The sequence below is a fragment of the Lacerta agilis genome, chromosome 7, assembly GCF_009819535.1.
Source record: "Lacerta agilis isolate rLacAgi1 chromosome 7, rLacAgi1.pri, whole genome shotgun sequence".
Taxonomy (NCBI): domain Eukaryota; kingdom Metazoa; phylum Chordata; class Lepidosauria; order Squamata; family Lacertidae; genus Lacerta; species Lacerta agilis.
In genome coordinates this window covers 85805920-85828818 of record NC_046318.1, presented here as the reverse complement: position 1 = coordinate 85828818, position 22899 = coordinate 85805920, and the positions used below count along the sequence as shown (strand labels likewise).

At 51.7% G+C, this 22899-nt stretch overlaps 1 protein-coding gene across 1 annotated transcript in view; it reads left to right on the top strand.

Moving 5' to 3' along the window:
- Positions 1–3051: 3051 nt before the first annotated feature.
- The window catches only part of NUGGC (nuclear GTPase, germinal center associated), a 28081-nt gene continuing 8233 nt past the window's right edge, over positions 3052–22899 (top strand). The window contains exons 1-12 of the mRNA XM_033156174.1: positions 3052–3230; positions 6318–6505; positions 7812–7921; positions 8305–8376; positions 10363–15307; positions 16555–17881; positions 19252–19477; positions 20266–20478; positions 20727–20933; positions 21103–21284; positions 21714–21831; positions 22780–22869. Coding sequence (XP_033012065.1) covers positions 3130–3230; positions 6318–6505; positions 7812–7921; positions 8305–8376; positions 10363–15307; positions 16555–17881; positions 19252–19477; positions 20266–20478; positions 20727–20933; positions 21103–21284; positions 21714–21831; positions 22780–22869 — 7779 coding nt within the window. The 5' untranslated portion in view covers positions 3052–3129. The remainder of the gene's footprint in view (positions 3231–6317; positions 6506–7811; positions 7922–8304; positions 8377–10362; positions 15308–16554; positions 17882–19251; positions 19478–20265; positions 20479–20726; positions 20934–21102; positions 21285–21713; positions 21832–22779; positions 22870–22899) is intronic.

Below are 22899 nucleotides of genomic sequence, written 5' to 3'. Positions count from 1 at the left end.
CTTGGAATTTGCTTTGGCTACATTGCAATGTAAAAATATACAAACCCTAGTACATTACAGAGCAAGAGCCGAGGCTGCCCTTCTCGGCGCCTCTTAAGATGTGTAGGCCCGATGGAGTTGGCCGGAGGAGGGAGCCGTCTTCTCAGACACTCACAGGAGCAGCGACAGCAGCCGTGTCCCGGAGGCCTCTCTGGAGCCTCTTAGCTGTGGCGCTGAAGGCATCTCTCCTGCGCCAGCCTGCCAGTTTCCAGTGAAAACACCAGGTTTTTTTAAAGTGTGTAGTATAACTAAACTATGAATTCCAGTTGGGCAGCCTTCTGTTTGGGGCTGGACGATGTGCTCCTGGCTCAACGCTGTCCTCTGTAGTTAAGAGTCCTTTTCCCACTCTGGTTGGTTTGCCAGCTATGAGCCCTTTTGGACAGAGATCACTTGGCCACTATGCTCCATGCTCAGGTCGCTTCCAGACTGGATTGCTGCAATGCACTCTTTGTGGGGCTGCCCTTGGTGGCGCGACTCAGAAACTTGAGCTGGTCCGGAAGGCAGCAGCCAACTTGCTGGCTGGAGTTTCCGTCAGATCTCACATAACCCCCTTTTTAAAACATCTGCATTGCTTGCCAGTTCATTTCCAGCCCAATTCCAGGGGTTCATGCCAGTGTTTAAAGCCCTGAAACGACTCAGTACCCCCAATACACGAAATACCGCTTCTTTCCCTACAGACCCCCTCGGGTGCTGAGATGGGCAGAGGGGACTCTCTTGGTAGTTCCTTTGCCGCCGGAGGCTCAGGATGAGGGGGGTCTGGGTGAGAGGGCCTATCTGTGGAGCTCCCTCCCCACCTTTACTATGGAGCTTCCAGCGAATGCTGAAGAGGCACCTCTTTACTTTTGATACCCAAGGTATCTGTTTTTGGGTGTTTGGGAGGGGAGGGAAGCTCGTTTAATTTCATTGTACACAGGTTGTACAATGACAATAAAGGTATTATTATTATTATTACCCACCTCATTTATGTGACTGCAGCTTGTTTAAAACTGTTCACAATATTGCAGCTTAATTCATAATATTGCACCTTTGAGCAAAGGACAGGAAGCTAATAATAATAACACTGCTCATTGTTTAAACCAGGCTGCGTTGTGGAAGCTGAGTCCAACAATTTCTCCACTTTAGCCTTCCAATTTGTAGGCGAGGTTCGACTTGCTTCCATAGGTATCAGTCGAGGCGCATTAAATGTGCGCACTGCTTTCTGCTGGAAGCGATTTGCAGCCTGTTTTTTTAAAAATACAGTGGTACCTTAGTTCTCAAACTTAATCCGTTCCAGAAGTTTGTTCCAAAACCAAAGCGTTCCAAAACCAAGGTGCGCTTTCCCATAGAAAGTAATGCAAAATGCATTAATCCGTTCCAGACTTTCAAAAACAACCCCTAAAACAGCAGTTTAACATGAGTTTTACTGTCTAACGAGACCACTGATCCATAAAATGAAAGCGATAAACAATGTACTGCAGTCACACAATCAATCAGTAGCTGAACTGGCTTCCACACAGTCACAAAAACAAAGCCACAAAAACACAAAATAACGAGCAAAAACAGACTGACCCAAGCGTAACACTCAAGACAGAAGCGTAACACTCAAAACGGAGCACGTTCGGCTTCTGGAAAAGGTTTGCAAACCAGAACACTTACTTCTGGGTTTGCAGTGTTTGGGTTCCAAGTTGTTTGAGTACCAAGGCATTTGAGAACCAAGGTACCAGTGTACAATAATAGAAGCACATCAGCCTATTGAAAACACAACCAGAATGCAGGCATGGATTTCTTGCTTCTTAGCAGAAGGCTCCGTCTCCCTTCCTGCTGAAAGTCCCGCAACACCGAGGCTGGAGCCTTTGTCCTGCTGTCCTGGGTGGGCTTCACTGGGGCGCCAGAGGGGGCGGTGGCTGTGCTTGGGGTTGTGTCTCTGCTGCCCCAGGGAGAGCCCCACAGGACTGGGGCAGGGAAGAGGGAGCCTGCCGAGTGCCTGGGAAGTTTTGCCTCCCGCTGCACCCAGGACAGTTTGGGGAATTCTGCTTGCCCTCCTCCTCAGCAGGGTTGCCATGTAACTCTCTTGCAGCAAAGAGCCTTGCAGCGTTTGGGAGGCTAGTATGGCCTAAGCTCTACTGGCCCAGCGGGTGGTTGGCAGTTGTGGCCCAGAAAGGCGAGCAAATGCCCACTCCATCAGAGGCACAAGGCGTTGTCCTGAGTTGCAAATACATTCGTTTCATTCATTCTTAATTGTGTGTCATTTTGCCACAAAAAAAATCACGCTCAAAGCGGCTTAGAACAAAGAAACGCCCTCTGTCAGGGATGTTTAAGCCGAGATTCCTGCATTGCAGGGGGTTGGACTAGATGACCCTCGGGGGTCCCTTCCAACTCTGCAATTCTGTGATTCCACGAGACGCTGTATAAATAATAAGAGTATAGCAAAATAATAGCAACACACCAAATAAAACCACATTCCACTATTACAAATATAACAAGATTACTTAAGCAACATGCAGCATCCGATCGCAAAAACGACAAGGGCACATCACAGGTTGCCCTCAGTCCTAGCAATGCCCCTCCCAGATGCATATGCGTGGCTGGTTTGTGTTGGGGGGTGTGTGGGAATAGCAAGCTCCAAAGGGAATCAAATCCAGAGAACTCCAGGCAGTGTCCGTGCCCTTTTCCACAGTGGCTGAGAGATCCACTCTGTTGCCCTCTGGGTTGGCGCAGGTGGTGCTGGGCAGCTACCTGACTCTTAGAGGACATTTGAAGGCTAGCCCTGTTTACGGAAGTTTTTAAATGTTTGACGTTTTATCGTGTTCTTTTAATATTCTTTTGGAAGCCGCCCAGCGTGGCTGGGGAAACCCAGCCAGATGGGCGGGGTAGTAGCAGTGATGATAATAATAATAGTTAATAATAATTAATAGTTATTGTTGTTGTTAAATTTTAATTTTACGCACACCTTGGTCTGCTTGCCCTTTGCTCATTTCCCAGTTCCCTGTCTCCATGTTTGGGTCTTTTGCTTTCTGTTAACAGATCGAGGGGCAGAGACCTTCTTGGCTGCTTTCCCCCTGCACCTGCCCTCCTGCAAGTTGGGTGCTGAACAATTGGGACTCTCCTGAAATGCCCGCCCCCTGCCAGCCTTGCGGTGAGGGGCGGAGGCCGTGCCACCTGCGCAGGATCGGCTGCCGGGCTGCAGCCCCAGACCATGCTGACCTTATCCAGTGAGTAACCTGGGGGGTCCATGGAGGGGCTTTCTCTGTGCCAGACCCAGGTGGGGGCTGCTGGGGTTGCCTTGAGGACGTGATGGCTTGCGCTAGGCCTCTTTGCACTTCCACATTCCTCTCCCTTGCTCAGGCTGCCAGGCTTTCTGGACCAGCGAGGAGATCTCAGCATTTGAGGAAGTGCTGGGAGCGCCAGGCGCAAAATGCATGGCGCAAATTGAGAAGGAGCTCAGCCATGGCTGCTTTCCCCTCCTCCCCCACAACTGCAGGCAACTTCATGCTTGCTGTGGGGAAGCGCCAATGTCCTGCTGGTTCTTACGGCGGAGATCACACAGGAAGGCTGGGCAGTATATCGATATTTCACCCAAAACTGTCCATATCGCGATATCGGTTTCATAATTTTTGACCTGGCAATATATCGTGAATCACAGTGTGTTAGGGCTGGAAAATACATCGTCCAAAACCTGTTTGAAGTCCATATCATTTCATAATTTTTGTTTTTTTTTTAAAACAGAATTTATTAACATTTTCATAATATAACACAAACCCAACCCCACACCTACAAATACAAAAACAAATACAAATACATATAAAGTCAGGATTCTTCTTCTTATTTGTAACCTTACAAAGAAAAAAAATTTCTAGTTCTGAATCTTGACGCTTGACTTCCCCCGCCTTTTCACCTTCGGTTTTAATTCAATATACTATTTCCTTAACAACTTTTCTCTGTAAAAAATTTAACTTTACTTAAAAAAAAAGAAAACATATCTCAATCTTTGCATTATACCTTAAATCATAACCAAATATTCTTATAGCTAAACTTATTTCTTCTGTCCTTTATCATGCTGCTTTTAACTTAAAATTCAATATCTCCTTACTTATTTAAAATAAACTTATCATTAACAGACTTCACACTCCGACTTCGGATACCATGGCAGACCATTTAGATTATACATTTAATTCTTCAACCCACTCCCCCTCTGTCCATTGTCTTTTCCTGTCTTTCTCCAGCGCCAAATCTCCCATTGTCTTCCTCCAAATGTCCACAGATCCAGGCTGCATCCACAGCAAACCCCGCATCGAGCCTCAGGGCGTTTCTCATCTGCATTCTGGGCTCCTCCGTTTCTTTTGCTTCTTCTTCTTGTAAAAATTCTAATTCCATGTCCCTTGCCCCCGAGCTGCCACCTCGGGGTCTGGATATTGTAAGTTTTCCCATTTCCAGTTGCTTTTCCCGGATTTGCCCAGCCATCTCAGACCATCTTTCAAACGCCCCTCCCAGCTCTTTGCCAAGGCATGATTCCATTGTGTAGAACTTTTGAAAAGCCTCCTCTGTGGAAAGTAGATCTTTTTTATGAATAATTCCACTCAAGACTTGTAGTTTCCGATTAAGCAGTTCCATCTGCAAAATAGTGAGCTTTTCCTCATCCTTTAAATATGAGTTCGATGCCAGTGTGAGCGCGAAGTCCAGCATTTTAAGAGAGAGGGTGAGTGTCAGATTTCAGTTCCTGTCTCTTCCTTCCTTTGTTTCAAATTTTTCCTACGACACACCAAGTCGCCGCCATTTCTCCGAAGCAGGAGTATAAAGACCAAGACTTCAAGCGGAGATATTTTTCCCCCAGTTAACCCCCGAAGGGAGATCTCAACAGACTCAGTTTTCAAATTCCAAATACTTTCTATTGATTGTTGTGGCAGCAGTCACTTAAAGAGTTAATTTCTTTCACCAGCCGAAGGGAGGGAGGCGGGCTGCCTTTCTTCTTTCCCCCAGAGCATTCCAGGAAAACAAAGAGTCAATCAATTACTCACAGCCTCTGGGTTCTTATCAGCTCCTTAATGACAGGTAGAACTTAGACGCTCATCACAGGCTTAGCCGCCGCAATTTCATCCCGGTTGGGGCATGTCCCCTATAGCCCGGCTCCGTCGTCCCTTCACCCCCACTCCCCCTTTACAGGGGGTGCGGGGGAAGGGTTCGGAGCCACAACGGGCACAGCCGGGGAGCCCAGGGAGCGGGACGCTCTTCCCGCTCCCCAACCGGAGCCCCGCTATGCGGCTGCAGGGCTCCTAACCCCCGGAATGAACTGGGTGCTTCGCAGCCGAAGCATCCCACGACCACCCATAATGGCGTCCGCAGCCGGAAGCCATTTCATAATTTTTGACCTGGCAACATACCACTAATTGTCGTGTGTGTGTGTGTGTGTGTGTGTGTTTAGCAAAAATCACATTTTCGGGAAAAGCATGAAGCCAGTCAATGTGCCTATATAGCTCTATCTTTGTTTCAGACATTGTGATATATTGATATATATTGTGATGTGTAAAGCAGTGTTTTTCACCCTTTTTTGGGCAAAGGCACACTTGTTTCATGAAAAAAATCACGAGGCACACCACCATTAGAAAATGTTAAAAAATTTAACTCTGTGCCTATATTGACTATATATAAAGTAATTCTCTTGAATAGGAATCAAATAAACAAATTTTTCCCACGGCACACCAGGCAACATCTCGCGGCACACTAGTGTGCCGCGGAACAGTGGTTGAAAAACACTGGTGTAAAGGGACCCCTGACCATTAGGTCCAGTCGTGTCTGACTCTGGGGTTACGGCGCTCATCTCCCTTTACTGGCCGAGGGAGCCGGTGTACAGCTTCTGGGTCATGTGGCCAGCATGACTAAGCTGCTTCTGGCGAACCAGAGCAACGCACGGAAACGCCATTTACCTTCCTACTGGAGCGGTACCTATTTATCTACTTGCACTTGGACGTGCTTGCGAACTGCTAGGTTGGCAGGAGCTGGGACTGAGCAACGGGAGCTCACCCCGTCGCGGGGATTCGAACTGCCAACCTTCTGATCGGCAAGCCCTAGGCTCAGTGGTTTAGACCACAGCACTTGCAGTATATCACAATGTTGAAAACCAGATACCACCCACCCCTCTTGCACAGTATTGATTTTCTCCCTCCCCACAGAAACACACACACACACACACACACACACTGCCATTGCCGTCCAATAACGGGACCTCCAGTACCAGAAAAATTATACAGGCTGTCTAGCCCACTCCCTCTCTTTTTCTCTTTCTCTTTCCTCTCCCCTGCAAGTTTTCCTAACACCGTCACCCTGGTTGGCCGAAGCGTGGCTGCCGTGGACTCCTTCCTCAGCTCCGCTGCCCAGAGGAGTCGCGAGTACATCTCTCGCATCCACGCCCGGGTGATCCGCACGGCTGGCGCCTACGAGCTTGTGGATTCCAGCCTGACCGGGGTCTACATCAACGACATCCGGATCAGCGGTGAGTGCTGTGGCCAGGACACAAGAAAACTTGATTAAATGATTTCTTCTTAGTAAATTTGTGTATCACTCTTCATCCAAAGACCACCAGGTGGTTCACAGTGCTTGTAATGCTTCTCATTGAGAACATGTTTCTACACATCCTTTAGTCATGGGGGCATGATAAAATATCTGGGTTACCGCAACAAGCGTCATGTCTAGCAGAAACTGGCATTAGATATGGTTTGCACCCATCTGTGCCAGCCCAGAGTCTCCCTGTGCTCCAGGTTCCCCATTTAGGGGTCTCTTCAGGTGCTCCTCATGTTCGTTCAGAAGATGGACAACTCTCCCTGCGTCAGGCTCCCCACACAAGCGCACCAGGATATGCACCAATTCTGCCCCCCCCCCTCACTTCTCTGAAAACCCCCAATGCAATAAATGGCCTTATCGGGCAAGCAAGAACAATCCCGATTCTTTAGTGAAAGAACAAAGGGGAGTGAAGTCATTTGCTAAAAAGCACTCAGCCAATGTCACCTGGACCAGATCCTTCTCTCCAACGTGATGAAACAAGCCCAAAGAAACAACCGCCTGGAGGGCTAAGCTCAGAGGAAGCGTGCCAGCAGCGAGAGAGGGAGTCTGGATGCTTGAAAGCCTAGTCTGAATCCCTGCACAGCTGTGGACCTCACAGGGGGGGCCCAGGCAAACCCATGCCCAAGTCTGATGTGCTTCAGATAATTGCAGTCATACCTTGGATCCCGAACGCCTTGCGAGTCGAACTTTTTGGCTCCCGAACGCCGCAAACTCGGAAGTGATTGTTCCGGTTTGCGAATGTTCTTTGGATCCCAAATGTCCAACCCAGCTTCTGATTGGCTGCAGGAGCTTCCTGCAGCCAATTGGAAGCTGCGCCTTGGTTTCCGAATGTTTTGGAAGTCGGACGGACTTCCAGAACGGGTTCTGAGGTACGACTCTATTGGGAAAAGTTGCTCTGAGCACCTTTTGGAAAAGAAGGGAGGCCAACACGGAAACTGCTGTCAAGTTGCTGTTGTGAACCACCCTGAGATCTACAGTTGGAGGGCAGTATGCAAATTTAATAAAATGGTAAGTAAATAAATAAATAACCCCTATGTTTGGTGGGGGCTGGCTGGTGTTTTTTTTAATAATAAACAACCTCAAGGCAGCTCACAGGGAAAAGCAGTATTTTAAAACAGAAAAAAATACCATAGACATATTTCTGGCGTATTTGCTTTTGGATCAGAAGCATGGCCAAGGAGATTTGCTGTTGTTTTTAAACCTTTAAACTGATTGTTTCAAATCTTATTTCTGTGTAGATAAAGTAGTGTTGCAAGAAGGCGACACGGTTACTTTTGGGCATCCACGCTGGAGGAGCGTTAACCCCGGGAGTCGCGTCCGGCAGCCAAATTCTCCGTTTTATTACTTGGTAGGACTCTGCCTTCCTTTGCGCATTTGTCTGTCGGTCTGAGATAGAATCATACAATTGCAGAGTTGGGAGGGACTCCAAAGGTCCTCTAGTCCAGCCCCCCTCCCTGCAATGCACGAGTCCTGTGGCTCTACTTCATGTGGCCCCCGAGTCCCTTGGTGTGCTCACCCCCCTCCCTGCAGTTGGCCAGAGGGCCCCCCCGTCTGCCCTGCTCACTCCTTCATTTATTTAATTAGTGGGGGCTATTTCTGCAAGCTCAAGGAGGGCATAGAAGTAACAATGTTCAAAATTTTATTGGGGAGAGAAGGACTGGATGCGCCGATCAGGAGGGCTCTTCTGATGTTAATTGATGCTCCTTCTCCCAACTTTTGTTCCCTTTTCAGTTTGAGCCATGCAGCTGCAATACGGAGCAAATGCAAGGCCTGTGTGGAGAGAGAAGACCTTTCCCCCAAAGGGTAAAATGGAAAATCACTTCTACTCCAGACATCTTGTTTTCTCCATGTGTGCAACAGTGGGGTGGGGGTGGGTGTAAAGCAGCACTTGGTGGGGGTGGGGAATCAATCCCTGTGACACCCCCCACAGGCGACCTTGTCAGGTGGTTGGGGCTGCCTAGCTCTCCATCGCCCCCCATCCCCGTGGCGCCAGGGGATGGCTTTTCCTTTATCCGCATGGTTTGATTTCGTATTGTGTGGGGCACAGAAGTGGGGTTTGTGGCCAGCCCTGCTTTAGGCGGTTACTGGCTCCCCTCAGGAGCTCCCAAGTGGGCCTGTGCTTGTTGCCAAATTTACAAGGGTCCACATGCTAGTCTCCCTTGCCCAGGGCTCCTGCTTATTGCTTCGCAACTGTGCCTCTGCCTGCCCCAGATCTGACTTTACCTGTGACGCCATGTGTGGGGTGGGTGGGCGTGGCATGGGGGCCACATGAGGACCCCTGCAGTGCTGAATCAGGACCTTCCCCGCTCTCTGGCATGGGCTGGCCTTCAGTAAGTGCAGCAAGGAAGCAGGCACGCTTGGCCTCATGTCTGCGTTTGTTTCCTTAAGTATGATGTCCTGGGAAATTTAAGTTACAGGTAGGTGTGGCGATCACCCAAACTTAGGAATGGCATAGAAGGAGTTAAAAGGAATAACCAGTAAGAAGCTTTAGGGGGCAGAGTTATGTGGGCTATATAAACCCCTCCCGGGGAAGGAAGGGGGTCTTTTGGGTCTTGTCTTTTGTCTTGTCTTTTGGTCAGGGTCTGTGTCTTTGTCTGGGGGCTTGTTGTGGGTATTGAGAGGTTGGAAGGAGGGTGGCAAGGGAAGGAGTAGGAACAAGGGCGGGAGAAAGTGTTGGGCACTGTTGTTAACAAGAACACAACCAAGAAAGAACTGTTTATTCAGAAACCACATGCTTATGTACCAAACTTCAAATAAAACAGTTTTGTTCCAATATTCTCCTTGACTGAACTGAGTGAAGTAAATACCAGACAGACTGGTTGGTGGCAGCGGTTAATTAACAAAGTGGTGAGCGCAGGTATCAATGGACCGTTAAACGTCTGGGGGACCTGTGCAGGTTGAGCGAACCGCCACAGTAGGTAGCCGTGTTGGTCTGCCATAGTCAAAACATAATAAAAAATAAAAAAATTCCTTCCAGTAGCACCTTAGAGACTACGTTTGGTATGAGCTTTCCTGTGTATGTAGGTATCTGAAGAAGTGTGCATGCACACGGAAGCTCATACCAAGAACAAACTTTGTTCGTCTCTAAGGTGCTACCGGAAGGAATTTTTCATATTTTTATTTTGCTTTGGGAAATTTAAGACAGGGCCAGAGTGGATAAGAAATTTTGGGGCACCTGAGGCAGGGATGCTAGGCTCATGCCCCGAAGATCTGTGATTCCACAGGAAGGAGGTCTTTCAGGTATCCCAGGCTGGAAAAGCTCCCCTTGTTTCACACAGGCTGAATACTCTGATAAGGCCTTTTTATAGCAAACGGGGCCACACATCCACCCCCACACCCCACCCCACACCCTCTCTGGGTTCTCCCATTACACGGTCTGACGTGTTTCTAGTTTCTAAGGTCACTGCAGGTGGGGACCCAGTTGGGGTTGTTTTTCTCTATAGGCTGAATTCACAGCTCCTCGGTTCTCTGTAGGGTTTCGCCAGCAAGGAAAACTGCAGAACTTTTTGAATCTGCTGATATTTGTATCTCCAATGCTCTGTGTTTTGATGTTCCGAATGTTTGCTGTACAGCTGCTTTGGGCTCAGCTCATAAGCAAGCCCATCATTCAATAAAGATGCCAGCAGGAGGAGGAGCTATGCAAAATAACCATGGAGGTTTCCTGACTTGGCTGATAGAGGGACACAACCCCCAGCTTCAGGGGCCATGTGGTGCTGTGAAGAAGCCGTTTTCGCAGTGAGTAACCCACGCTCCATTCTAACCTCTTGCTTCCTTTCTTCTTCCATCTAGCTTCCTGCGTTGGCACCTGCTGGGGCATCGGTGCCAGTGAGCTCGAGGATGGGATTTGCAGCCACACTCACAGGGGACCCACCTGGCGCTCTGCCTGGCTCAGCCCACCAACATCCGGCCACTAGCAATCCGACTCTGCCGGGGGCCTCTGCAGCTTCATTCCTGCCTCCAGCTGCATCATCAGCACCCATAAATTCTCTTAGCCTGGCTCCCAGTTTGCCAGAAGCGCCTGGTCAGCCAACGCCGAGGGCATTGCCTCGTTCTGCACCAGGAGATGCTCACAGGCCTGTCCCTCCGCTTCTGCGTTCTGCTTTGCCTGGGGAGGGTTCGCGCACCACCGCAGAACCTTCTCCCTGGAGAATCCCTGAGGCGACGCACTTCCCCTTCTCTCGGGGAGGTCCAGAATCCAAGAATCCCTCCACCCCAAGTGGCAGCGAGGAGACCATTGCAGACGACCCCCAAAGCGGAATATCTGTTAGCGCAGCAGCCGGGCTCCCGGAGGATCTGCCGCAGGTCCCAGGCGTCTCTCCGGTGGGGGGTTCTGAGCTCTCTGTTTCCAGCACAGAAGAGCTGGTTCCCGGTGACTCTGACCACGCTGAAGAGATGAGGGAGGTGGGCATGGATCAAGGCACTGAAGACACAGCTGGACCTGATGCCCAGGCACAAGTCAGAGTGGAAATTCAGAGCCCCAGAGAAGAACACCAGGAGAGCTTTAGGGAGAAGGCCTCACCTGAAGCTTCTGGCCGGGCAGAAAACGGAGCAAGCAACCTCACTGCGCAAAATTTGGCACAGCTCCCTGCTAAATCAGGAGAGGCTGAGCTGGATGCAGCAAGCAGAGCTTCTGGTGACTTTTCTTCTGGCAAAGAAACAGATAGCGACTTCCTGGATAGTGACTCTTCTGCAAAGTGGAGTCAAGAGAAGTTTGACTCCGAGAGAGAGAATCCCGCTTTGCTGCCAAGGAACCTGTCCTGTGAGACCCGGAGGAGTGATGACGAAATCAGCTTGCAAGAGTGGGCTTCTGAGAGTAGTGACAGCCTGGAAATGGAGCCCCGTGCAAATGCAAGCCTGCTAGCGATGGACAGTCCTGCTGCTGGAGATGGCGGTTTCCTTGAGCCAGAGACGGGCTCGGGGGATTCAGAGGCTGCAATTGGCCTCAGCTGCAAGGTCTGCGTGTCCAAACGGTCTTATGCCGAAGTGGGAACCCAGACGGAGTGTGCAAAAAGAAGGAAGTTGGGTGTAGAGATTGCAGAGCCTTTGAAAGAAGAAGAGGACTCTGGCAGAGTGGCTTGTGCCCTTGATGACACGGAGGGGCTCCTTCAGCCACCGCCCGGAACTTCAGCAATAGGTGCCCCAGCTGACAATGAGCATGGCAAGGGCGAGCTCTCCCAAGAAGTAGAAAAGGATCCCATGGCATCCTCTGGAGCAACACAGGAGATCCTGTCTTCAGGAGATCTACCAGAAACTGAAGAAGAGGGGAGTGCTGTGTTGGCTGCAGGGCCTTCAGCCACCCGTGCCCTGGCAGGAGGGGCCATCCCTGAAGAGTCTGTTGGACATCCAGTGGATGTTGACGGAAAATTTTTCTGTGGGGTCGTTTTCAAAAGAAAGACGCCTCCCTTTGAAGAGCGGGAGGAGGGCATTGCTGTTGTGAGCAAACGGAGAATGGAGCGTGCATGTGCCGGATCAGAGGACTTTGCCGCTGATTCCGCCCTTGAGGCCGAAGGAGGGATGGGCAAAAAGGATGGGCTTCCGCTTGAAACCATTACTGGTGGTGCACCGATGGCTGGGTTGCCCGGAGAGTCCAGTTGTGTCATCGATGGTGAGATGGAATGCCAAGAGGAGATGGACAACAATGGTCTTCCTGAAGGCAGGGAGGTGGAGAAGGAAGGCAGGAGCATCAGGCCCGCTGGTGGCCAAGATGAAGCCAATGGAGATGGTGGCCAGGAGAGAGAGCCGAGTCCAGAAGCTGTGCAGGAGGAGACGATGGGCAGCGCCAGGGCTGAAGGGACCCTTCAAAGCCTTGGTGGGAACTGGGCGCCGTCCTCTCCAGACTCAGCAGGAAGAAAGACAAGGGAGTTTCCTCCTCCTGAGATAAGTGGAGATGACCTTGAAGGGGCAGGGATCCCCCACACGGAAAGTGACTGTGCAAACACACAGGTGTCTTCTCAGGCAAGCGAAAAGGAAGCAGGAAGGAGCTTGGAACCTAACAATGGTCACCTTTTGGCCCACCAAGGTGGCATTGACAGTGAAGACGGTGTGGACCCGAATGGAGAAAGTGCGGCCGAGGCCCCAGAGTGTGCTGTCGGGGCAAGATGCTCGGAAGATGTTTGTTTGGATGGGACGAAGGTGGATCCTGACCAGAATGAGCCTCTTGGGACTTCTGCCCACCTGGAATGCCAGCAAGAGTCTCCTGCGCCTGGTCAGCGACAACTGCAGCCTCATGGCACGGAGCCTGAGGATCTGGAAGAAAACTTGGCAGTGAAGCCCCGGGGAGCCGATGTTGGGAGAGAGCTGCTTTACCCCGAAGACTCCCGCATGGAAGGCTGCGTTTGGGAGGAAGGCTGCGGAGGAAATGGGGCTGCTGAGCAGGCAGACCCGGAAAGAGAGAAAGGAGGGGGCCACTCTGGGGAGGAAGGGGGTGGACCTGGACAGACCCCCGAGAGCTGCCATTGCACCGAGGGGAAAGGCAACCTCCCGTTGGATACTGCTAGCGCTGGCTCTGGGAGCCCTGGGGCCGGAGAGGGGGTTGCTGCTGGAGATGCCCCAAGGGAGACCCAGACTGACCCTGCAGAGGTCCCAGAGTCCTCTTGTGGCCGTGAGCTCAGCTTTCTCCTCTCTGACTCTGAAGTTGGAAAGGAGGAGGATGGCAGAGGCAACGTTCAGAGAGGGAGAAGTCCAGTTTGGCATCCAGACGGTGTTTCAGAGAATCAGGAGGCCTGTAGGAAGCTACCTGAGGAATCCACAGCTCAGGAGTCATGTGGTGCCAGCGCTGAGCCGCTGGAGGGTTCAGGGATGTTAGATGCTGGTTTGGAACAAAATGATTCTTCTCACAATAAGTTAAGTTGTGACCTAGAAGATGTTTCAGCTGCTGTACCTGAGACCCATAACCCAGAGGTGGCTGTGGGGGTGGAATCTCTTCCTTTGCCGAGAACTGCCATGGTGAGAGAAGAGCTGGAGGATCGAGCTGTCAAAGGAGCTGACCTTGGGGCTGTCAGTCTTGCCTGCCTTCCTGTGGAATCTCCTTGCCTGGCAGAAAGCGATGCCAAATTTGTTGCAGAGGATCGAGTCCCGGAGAGTCCTGGAGGATTGGCTGAAGATTCTGGCTCAGATCTTGTTCAAGACAATTGGCCGGCAGATGATGAGTTTCCTGGCCAGCCCAGAGTGGGAAACTCAGGTGCATCTCTTGAAGCTGGAGAAACAACCGGAGAGTATTCGGGATGTGAAACACCTGCCAGCCTCTCTCCAGGAGAAGGGGTAGCTTTCCTGAAGGGAGCAGCAGAAGCGCCGTTACTCCAGCATGAAGAGATGGAAACAGTGCCGTGCCCAGGAGATGGGTGCCAACAGGAAGGTGGTTCAGACCCTTCTGGGGAGTTTGGTGAGGCTTTTGATAGCTCAGGGCATTGCAGAAGACTTTTGCAGCAGCAGGAGGAAGAGTCAAAAGCCTCTTCCTCCAGAAAAAGACATTTCAGTGAAGATCAGGCCGCCAAGATGACCAGCTTGGAAAATGATTCTTTGTGTGAGGAGAGGCTCTGCCTGCTGGATCCTGTTTCAGTTCGGGCATCTACACCTGACCTGCACCCTTTGACCATGACACCTCCTGCTCCTCTGAACCCAGAAGGGCTCCGTGGCCACTTGGACAGAGCTGCAGGGAAGCCTCCAGACCAGCACGACAGCCAGGCAACCCTGTCCCTGGGTGAAGCAGAACAGAAGAATGGGGAGAGCTTGGCCCAGACGGCGAGAGGGTGCTTTGAAAACACACTTTGCTCCGATAAGCCAGCAAGTGAAAATGAAAAGGCAGAAGAGCTTCCTCTGCCCTGTGGATCTGAAACTGCTGAAGAGGAGGATTGCCAGTCAGATGAGATCATAGAGGCTGGGAGACGTCCAAGCTCAGGTGAACCCAGCTCACCTGAAGAGGAAGTCAGCAAAGTCCAGTCTCAGGACCTCTCCCTGGATGAACCAGCTTCATCCCCTGGCCCCCTGTCTGGTCAGTCAGGCCACCCCTCTCATGAACAAGACAAAAACAGACCCGACCCGATTCCGGAGAGCGTGTGGGACACCTATTTCTCAGAAGAGGAGAGCTTCCAGTTGTCTGTGTGTTCGGGGATGCAGAATTCTCCCCCTAGCTCTCCCGCAAAGTCCCCTGAGGCAGAAAGTGCTCCCAGTCAGAAGAACAGGGACTTTTTATTCTCTGACATCTCCAACAGTTCAGCCGACTCTCACTCCTGTGAATGTTCTCCCAGGCCGCCAGGCAGCGACGCTTCTGGGGCAGAAGGCGGTGGGCTCCCCAAAGGGGGTTCTGACTGGGTGGGGAAGGGGGCCCAGGCAAACGTGGAACCCGATTCTTTCTCTGGCCAAGAAACTTCTGATATGGACTGGTTTGACAAAGACCCACGGACTCCGTCCCATCAGCCTGTGTCCCCCAGGGAAAGCACCCCAACTCCTAGCGGTGACCCCCCGTCTGAGCCTGACTGTCCCATCAGCTTTGCTCCCGGTGAATGTGACGCCTGCGACCTCCAAGAAGAGGGCGGCACCTTTGAGGGAGAGCGCGGCAGCAAGGCTCCCAGCGTGGAGGGGTCTGGATGGGCTGCCCCCTCTATGAGCCCCACAACTGGTGGGGAGGAGGAAGAGGAAGAGGCGGTGATGGAAATGGAGACGGGGGGCCTGAGTCAGAGGCAACCTGAAGAGAGCGCCCTTCTCCAGAGAAGCCCTGGAGGTTCATCGTGCCAAGGTATGTTGTAAAAGCATCTTCTGAAGGGGGAAGGGATTGGGCCCGCCTCTCTAGGGCAGCGCTGCTCAGGGAGGGTTTAGTGGGGTGCGGTATTTTGCTTTTACTAATTTTTGTTGGGAGCCAGCCAGAGTGGCTGAGGCAACCCAGGCAGATGGGTGGTATATTATTATTATTATTATTATTATTATTATTATTATTATTAAAGAGGCAATGGGAGGTGGAAGGCAATTTAGGGCTCATCCAGCCTTGCCCTTGCCCTGCCTCTTTCTCTTGGGATCTTGGGAAAACCTGTTCTTTACCGTTGAATGAGAGCAAATGTCAGTTGAGTTTTCTCTGGATTGACATTTGCTCCAATTCAGCGCTAAAGAGTGGGTTTTCTGGGGGAAAGTGACTGGGCAAAGGCAAAACTGTGTGGACAAGTGCCTGGAAATCATGGGACAAGCGGAAAATGGCTTGGACCCGTTCTTTCTAGGTACGTGTGAATTTCAGACTTCTCGCCTGGAGTGTGAAATGGTGCAGTCTCAGGAACGTGTGACTTGGCTGCACGTAGACATAGCGACAAATGTCACCTATCCGAAAGGGTGCCAGAAAAGGAAGGCTGTTGTGCTTGGAGAGTTGGGTGGTGCGTTTTAAACTGCAGAGGAGGAGGAGCTCCTGGCGTCTCCCCTAGGAAAAGCAGCCCACTGCTGAGGGTAGACCAGAGGTAACTAGCTGACCTGGCCCAAACCTGTCTTGGCTCAGGTGGCACCTGGGAGCTCTTCCGCACCGGTTGCGAAGGGAAAGGAAGAGCAAGGCTTCCAGTTCATACCTTGCAGAGCTGGTTCAGGAGGGACCACCATGGCAGATGGTATCGGAAGCCCCTGGAAGACACTGTAGAAGTCCCTCTCTGGATAAAGGCATCAAGGCCAGTTGAGTCCCAGACTGGAATGGGTCTAGGCCAGTGGTTGCCCAAGGGGGCAGGAATGGGGGATTACCTAGGGGGACGCTAAGGGGCAGCAGGGGGGCACTGGAGGTGCAAACGGCTATCAGACTTTGAAAAGCTCGTATCCCAGGACCAAGCTCCATCAGTTCTGTTGAATTAATGATATTTAATAGTTTTCACTGGATGCTAAATAAGCCTACAATTAATAGTTGCTGTTCTGAATTTTACTGTGTTTTCTTGAGTGAGTCATGCAAACTGCTATTCTGAAGAATGTTTTTTATTGCATGGGGTAAGGGGTACTTGAGGGTGGTTTTATGGAACCCAGGGAACGGCGAAGGTTTAGACATTCCGTATCTTCTGGGAATGCTTGCAGTGGTCCCACCGCAACCCTTTCAGCCACCTTGCTCCAAAATTCTTTCCTCAGATACGGAGCGTGACCTTGGTGTTGACCCGCCTTCTGCATTATCATCTCCTGATGCGAGGAGAGACGTGGAACATCCCCAGGGGCCGCTGAAGAGGAAGCCGCCTTACGAAGAGCACCCCTGCCGAGACGGTGGCGGAAACCTCACCTCTCCCTCCAAGACAACGTCTGTTGCTGCTGCTTGTGAGCCAGCCAGCTGCCCCGTGTTGGGTGACGTGAAGAGCAAAGTTCTGGCTGCTTCTTGCTCCAGCCCAACTCAGGTGAGCAATCCAGGTGAGCATCCCTTGGCGCTGAAGAGACCAGGCTCACCTCTGCCCTCCTCTGAGGATCCTGGTTCTGCTGGCATGGCTGAGAGTGTCTGGAAAGAACCCGAGCAGGACCTGATCGGCAGCAGCCGTGGGGCAGGATGGGAAGGACAAGAGGACTCCAGCAGCCCTCCACAAGAAGCTCCAGGGGACCCCTTGCTGGTCACAGGTGTGTCTGGCAATCAGGTGCCTGCTTGCAGCCCCTCAAAACAGAAAGATGGCGCCTCCGCTCCGGGCTGCTTGGCAGGTGCGCCTTGGGTTTCTCGGAGCTTCAAGGAAGAAAAGAACCCGTGTGATCCTGGAGAAAGGCAGGACGGCCCCAGCTGTGATACAGCGTACCCCACGGCTTGCTCCCCAGTCATCACAGTCCTGCGTAAACCCAAAGCCTCAGCAAACAGGCAGCCAGAGAGTTTCACAAGCTCTGGAGACTTTGGAAACAGAGACCGGTTGCTCCTTCCTTGTTGGCTAGAAGAGGCCGAGTTGAGCTCGCAGTTGGATACGGAGCGTGTGTGCTCAGACGATGAAGCTGTGGCCTGTCCTCCTTCTCCGGGCTCCGAAAGAGACTCCTCTGTGTCAGGAGACGGGGCTGGGCCTTCTGCACCTCGGGAGGCTGAGGTGGCGGGGCAGTTGGATGGGGAGCAGGGGTGCTCCGACGATGAGTCTGTGCCCTGCCCTTCCCCTCGGGGCTCTGAAGACACAGGCTCTTGCGCCAAGTCGAGAGGCCATCCCGGTGCTTCTGGTACCCAGTCACAGAGCGATCGCTGGCCTTACGCTGCTGGAGCACAGAGTGATGTCCAGAAAGACTGGGCGTCCTGTGAGCAAGACGTTGAGTTCCAGTTGCAGGAGAGCCAGTCTGTCCTCAGAGAGATCTTGCGATCCCTGGAGGCCCTGGAAGGGATTGACCGGCTGCATATGGAGAAGTGGAGGTAAAATGTTCCCATTTTCTTTGGCTCGTAAATGTTTATTACAGCTTTTTATGATACAAGATAAAAAAAATCTGTATACAAACAAGAAAATGAGAGAAAGAAGCATTATGGGGGAGGGGGAGAGAAAAAGGAAAGAAAGGAAAGGAAAAAGGTCTTCTGATTCTCTGTCTGCCAGTTAGATACAAAAAAACACACATTCAAAACGTTTGCTTCATGATAAAGTCTAACTATTCTACCTTCTAGATTCAGGTAGCTGTGTTGTTCCGATATCTGAAGTGTTCATGCACACGAAAGCTTATACCCAGAACAGACTTGAGTTGGTCTCTAAGGTGCTACTGGACAATTTTTTATTTATTCTACCTTCTATAAACCAGTATTTTTCCAGTTTTCAAACCTAAATATCATGCGTTCATTTTACTTTTCACACAAAAAGTCCAAAAGGGGTCAGCAATAGTTTTTCTCTCATTAAATGGATCAGCTTTGGCTCCGATATTTCCAGCAACCTGCCTTCCTACTAAATAAATAAATCTTGTGCGGGAGAGAGAGAGAGAGAGAGAGAGAGAGCGCCCAGCAGGTGAGGGGTGGCTCAGCAGAGTTTGCACAGCTCCAGCAGAACACCAGAGTCTCCCTGCTACCCAGTAGTTAGCCTTTTCCAGAGTTCCCAGTTAAAAAAACTCCTTTCCCACTAAGTTCGGTTCAAAGTGTAAGGTGTTTATCGTCTCATGGCACAAGCACAAACACCCTAGCTACATAAAGCTGGTACATCATGAACTAATCCACTGTTTTTCTGGTAGGAAAACTTGTAAAGATACAAGAGAGGTCCACTAGCCCCTTAGCTCTCCATGCTCTTCTGAACCAAACAGCATGTCACCTTCATCTCCTCTTCTGAGCAAATCCCTCTCCCTCTTGCCAGCCTTGGCTTTATACCGGCTTCTGCATGTACAGACAGTCCTTAGAAGAGGAGTCCTGCTTAGGTCCTTTGGGGCAGCTGGTGTTACAACCCTGAACAGAACCCAGACGTTGCAGGGGGGCTGCTCAAGACACAGACCAAGTACTTGGTGCAGGTTCACCCATTTCCCCACAGAATAATAATAATAATAATAATAATAATAATAATAATAATAATAATAATAATAATTTATTTGTACCCTGCGCATCCGGCTGGGTTTCCCCAGCCACTCTGGGGGGCTTCCAACAAAGATTAAAATACATTAAAATGCCACACATTAAAAACTACCCTAAACATCACGCCTGCAAAGATAACTGTTTGAAAAGGTAATCAAATTTCAATGAAATTTTAACTGTGCATATTAGAGTGAAGCTGCTGCAGCTGCTGGTTGCTGACGCTTGGTTTCCTTTCTCCCCTAAAGAGAGCAGGTTGCTTCTCTCCAGAAGGCCACCCAGATGCCCCAGACCCACATCGCGGTGGTGGGCAACACGGGGGCAGGGAAGAGCTGCCTGCTGAATGCCCTCCTGGATGAGGAGGCGGTGCTGCCCACCTCGGCCATGAGAGCCTGCACTGCCGTGGTGGTGGAGGTCTCCCGGGCGGATGGGAGCAGCCCCTACGAGGCGGATGTGGAGTTTCTCTCCCGAGAGGTAGGTTGGGGGGCTGGGGGGCTGGTCTCCTGAGTTGGGGTCCGTGGGGGCACCAGAGGCTAAGACAACCTGGAAGGGGCTAGTGGGGAGGGGAGGGGAACAAAGCAGCCTGGGATCGTCATGGAAGGAACTAAATAAAACTGCCCCAGTAAATAAAAATGCCATTAAATAAATACACGTATTGAGAAGCTGTAAGGTGTGCAGAAGATGACCAAGGGTCTGGAAACCAAGCCTGATGAGGAATGGTTGAGGGAGCTAGGTATGTTTAGCCTGGAAAAGAGGAGACTTGGAGGAGATAGGAGAGCCATCTTCCAATATCGCAAGGACTGTCACATGGAAGAGCGAACAGGCTTGTTTACTCCTGCTCTGAAAGATAGGACGCAAACCAGTGGATTCAAGTTACAAGAAAGGGGATTCCCTATAAACCAGGAATGAATTGCCGAAAGTAAGAGTTGCTTGACAGTGGAACGGTCTCCCTCAGGAGAAGGTTGTGGACTCACCTTCCTTGGAGGTTTTCAAGCAGAGGTTGGGTGGCTGTTTGCCTGGGACTCTCCAGCTGGGACTCCTGCATTGCTGGGGGTTGGACTAGATGACCCTGGGGGTCCCTTCCAACTCTATGATTCTGTGATTCTATTTAAAAGCAGCCTTTGCCAACCTGGCGCCCTCCAGACTGGACTCCCAACTCCCACCGCCTTTGTGCTGGTTGGGGATGATGGGAGTTTCTTTCAGAGTAATTTCTCTCTTCCGTCAGGCGTCCCCGTTCTCCATTGTGTTTTTTCCTCCTGCAGGAGTGGGATAAGGAGCTGAAGGCTCTCCTTGAAGACATGAAGGACAAGTTTGGCCACCTGAAGAGGCGCTGCCCGGATCGCAAGACGGAAGCTGGGGCCGCCTACAGCCGCGTGAAGGCCGTCTACGGGAGAGTCGATGAGCTGGAGAAGCTGGAGGAGATGCAGGAGGTGACACAACACCTGGGGACGGTGAAACACATCTGCGCTGAGACGGCAAGTGAAGCGTTGATTGGCGTGTACTTTTGAAATTCTGAAATGGGCTTTGTTGCCTCAGTGTAAGCAGAGAAGACTGGCTTCGTATCAAGGAAACTGAGTCCTCCAACTGAATGGCTAGTGGTGAATCCTGCATTGCGGGGGGTTGGGCTAGATGACTCTTGGCGTCTCTTCCAACTTTTTGACTTGTTGGAGGCGCACCTTGAAAAAGCAGGTTTCGGGTGCTGACCTCCCTGCTTCCCTTGCAGGCGACAGAGTTCCGCGCCACCATCGAGAGGTTCATTGACTCCCGAACTGACAATTTGCGGGAGATGAAAGGCGGGGAGTTTTGGCCCATTGTGAAATGCGTCCGGATCCGTCTTGCTAAGGCTGAAGTGTTGAAGACGGGGGCTGTGCTGGTGGACTTGCCCGGCGTCCGAGACGCCAACGCGGCCAGAGACAGCGTGGCCAAAGAGGTGGGGAACTGGTTCCGTGTGTTTGTGGGCTGGACAAGCTGGACCCCTCGCGTTTCTCCCTGGCATGATCCCGGTTGTGTATCGTTACTTTTGCTCACGCTGCCAGGTTGTGGGTCTCCCGCGTGTCGGCAGAGCCTCCTTGGTTTAGCAGGCGCTTCCTCCCCCGCAGTACCTGAAGAACTGCCGTGCCGTGTGGGTGGTTGCCAGCATCACCCGAGCCGTGGACGACAAGACGGCAAAGGAGACCCTGAGTGCGAGTGTGCGCAGGCAGCTGCTGATGGACGGCCTGTACGGCAGCCTGGCTTTCGTTTGCACCAAGTCGGACAGCTTCAACATTACGGATATAGTCAGGTAACCTTGGTTTATGCTCCTCTTGCGGATGGGCAGAGAGAGGCCCCATAGATCGCCATCCCCAAATCCCACAATGCTCTTGATTGGCACTTGTGAGCTGCTGTGTTGATGATTTAAAGATCCCAAGAGGGGAGGGGGGGTTGGCTGGCTGGCTGCTTAATGGCCAGTGGGGCAGAAGATGCTCTGAGACAGCAGCAGCCCTCCCAGGTGTTTTGGACTGCAAGGCCCATCAGCCACAGCCAGCTTTGCCAGTTGCCAGGGATCATGGGAGTTGTAGTCTAAAGCAAGTGGAGGACATGGAGCTGTTGGGTAGCCTGGGATTCTGTCATCCCATCAGCACTGCTGGAAAGCCAGTGGTTGAAGTGGACACTCTCTTGTGAGAGGAGGCTGGGCTCCCCGTGAAAGTGCTCAGTCTCCCGAATCTTGCAGGAACTTGGACCTGAGAGGCGAGATTCAGCCCATAGAAGATGAAGTGAGAGAGCTGGATAATCAGAAAATGCAAGCCGAGAGGGAGAAGGAAAGGCTCTATGCATCTTTGCAGCAAGAGGTTTGTAAAAACCACCCATCAAAGCCCAGCTGGATGTGCCATTTCAGAAACCTGCTTTGCTCCCCTGCTGAACCAGCTGCAGCAAGAGATTCACAGAAGTGCAGAGTTGGAAGATGCAGAGGGTCCTGAGCGTTTCTCCCTTCCTTGAGGGGGGGGGCTGTGCCTCCTGGTGCTGGGGAGGGGGAAGAGGCCCTTATTCCCACGGCCTCGCAGGGTGGCAATCTGGCTGCCTTTTGGAGGGGTGAATCTGGGCCCAGGAGAACAGACTTGCTTGTCCCTCTTGAGTGGCAGCCCGTTCTTTGTGGGGAGAGCTGTGCCCACACTCTGCGTGGCTCTCGACTTGCGAGGTGAGCAGACTGAGACCAGGAGAAGCTACTGATGTCTCGCAAGGCCCATCTGAGCTGAGGGAGCGCCGCCTTCTCCAGGGTCATCTCAATTTTGTATTTTACAAATAACAACTCAGAATTCAAATTTGGCACTGAGCAAAGCAGGATTCTTTCACCTGTGCGAATTGTGTTTGTTTGATTCCTGCCAGGGCAGGGTGAGGCAGCAGGATCCGCGGGGCAGAGGATCATGATGTAGATCTTCATTCTCCCTTTGTTCCTGATGTTGACTCCCCGCTTCTTCCCTGGCGGGCGGGGGGGGGGGCCCTTTTGTGGTTTGCCTCAGGTGGCAAGATGTCTTGGGCCAGCCCTGATCCCTGCTAGGCTGGATATTCCTGCCACCCTGGGTAATGCTGTATGGCAACAGAGATCCAGCTTAGCCCCAGAGACGCGCTTTCTTCCTGGGGAGCCGAGCCCCTTGCGGGAAGGAGGGCTCAGCTCAGGGGCAGCAAGAAACCCAGCTTCTCCAGGCTAAACTCGAGCCAGGCTGTTTGGGCAGCGGCTGCTTTTTGTTCTCTTGCTATCACAAGCCACAGGTGATAATGCTCTGTGTCTTTTTGAGTAGCAGCCGTCGCCGTGGGAGAGACCAGGATGCGATGCCCCCGACTCAGCCTGGCTCCAAAGACGCCACGACCTTCTGGAAAAGGAGTTCAGAGTAAGTCTTGTTATCTCTGCCCCTCTCCGC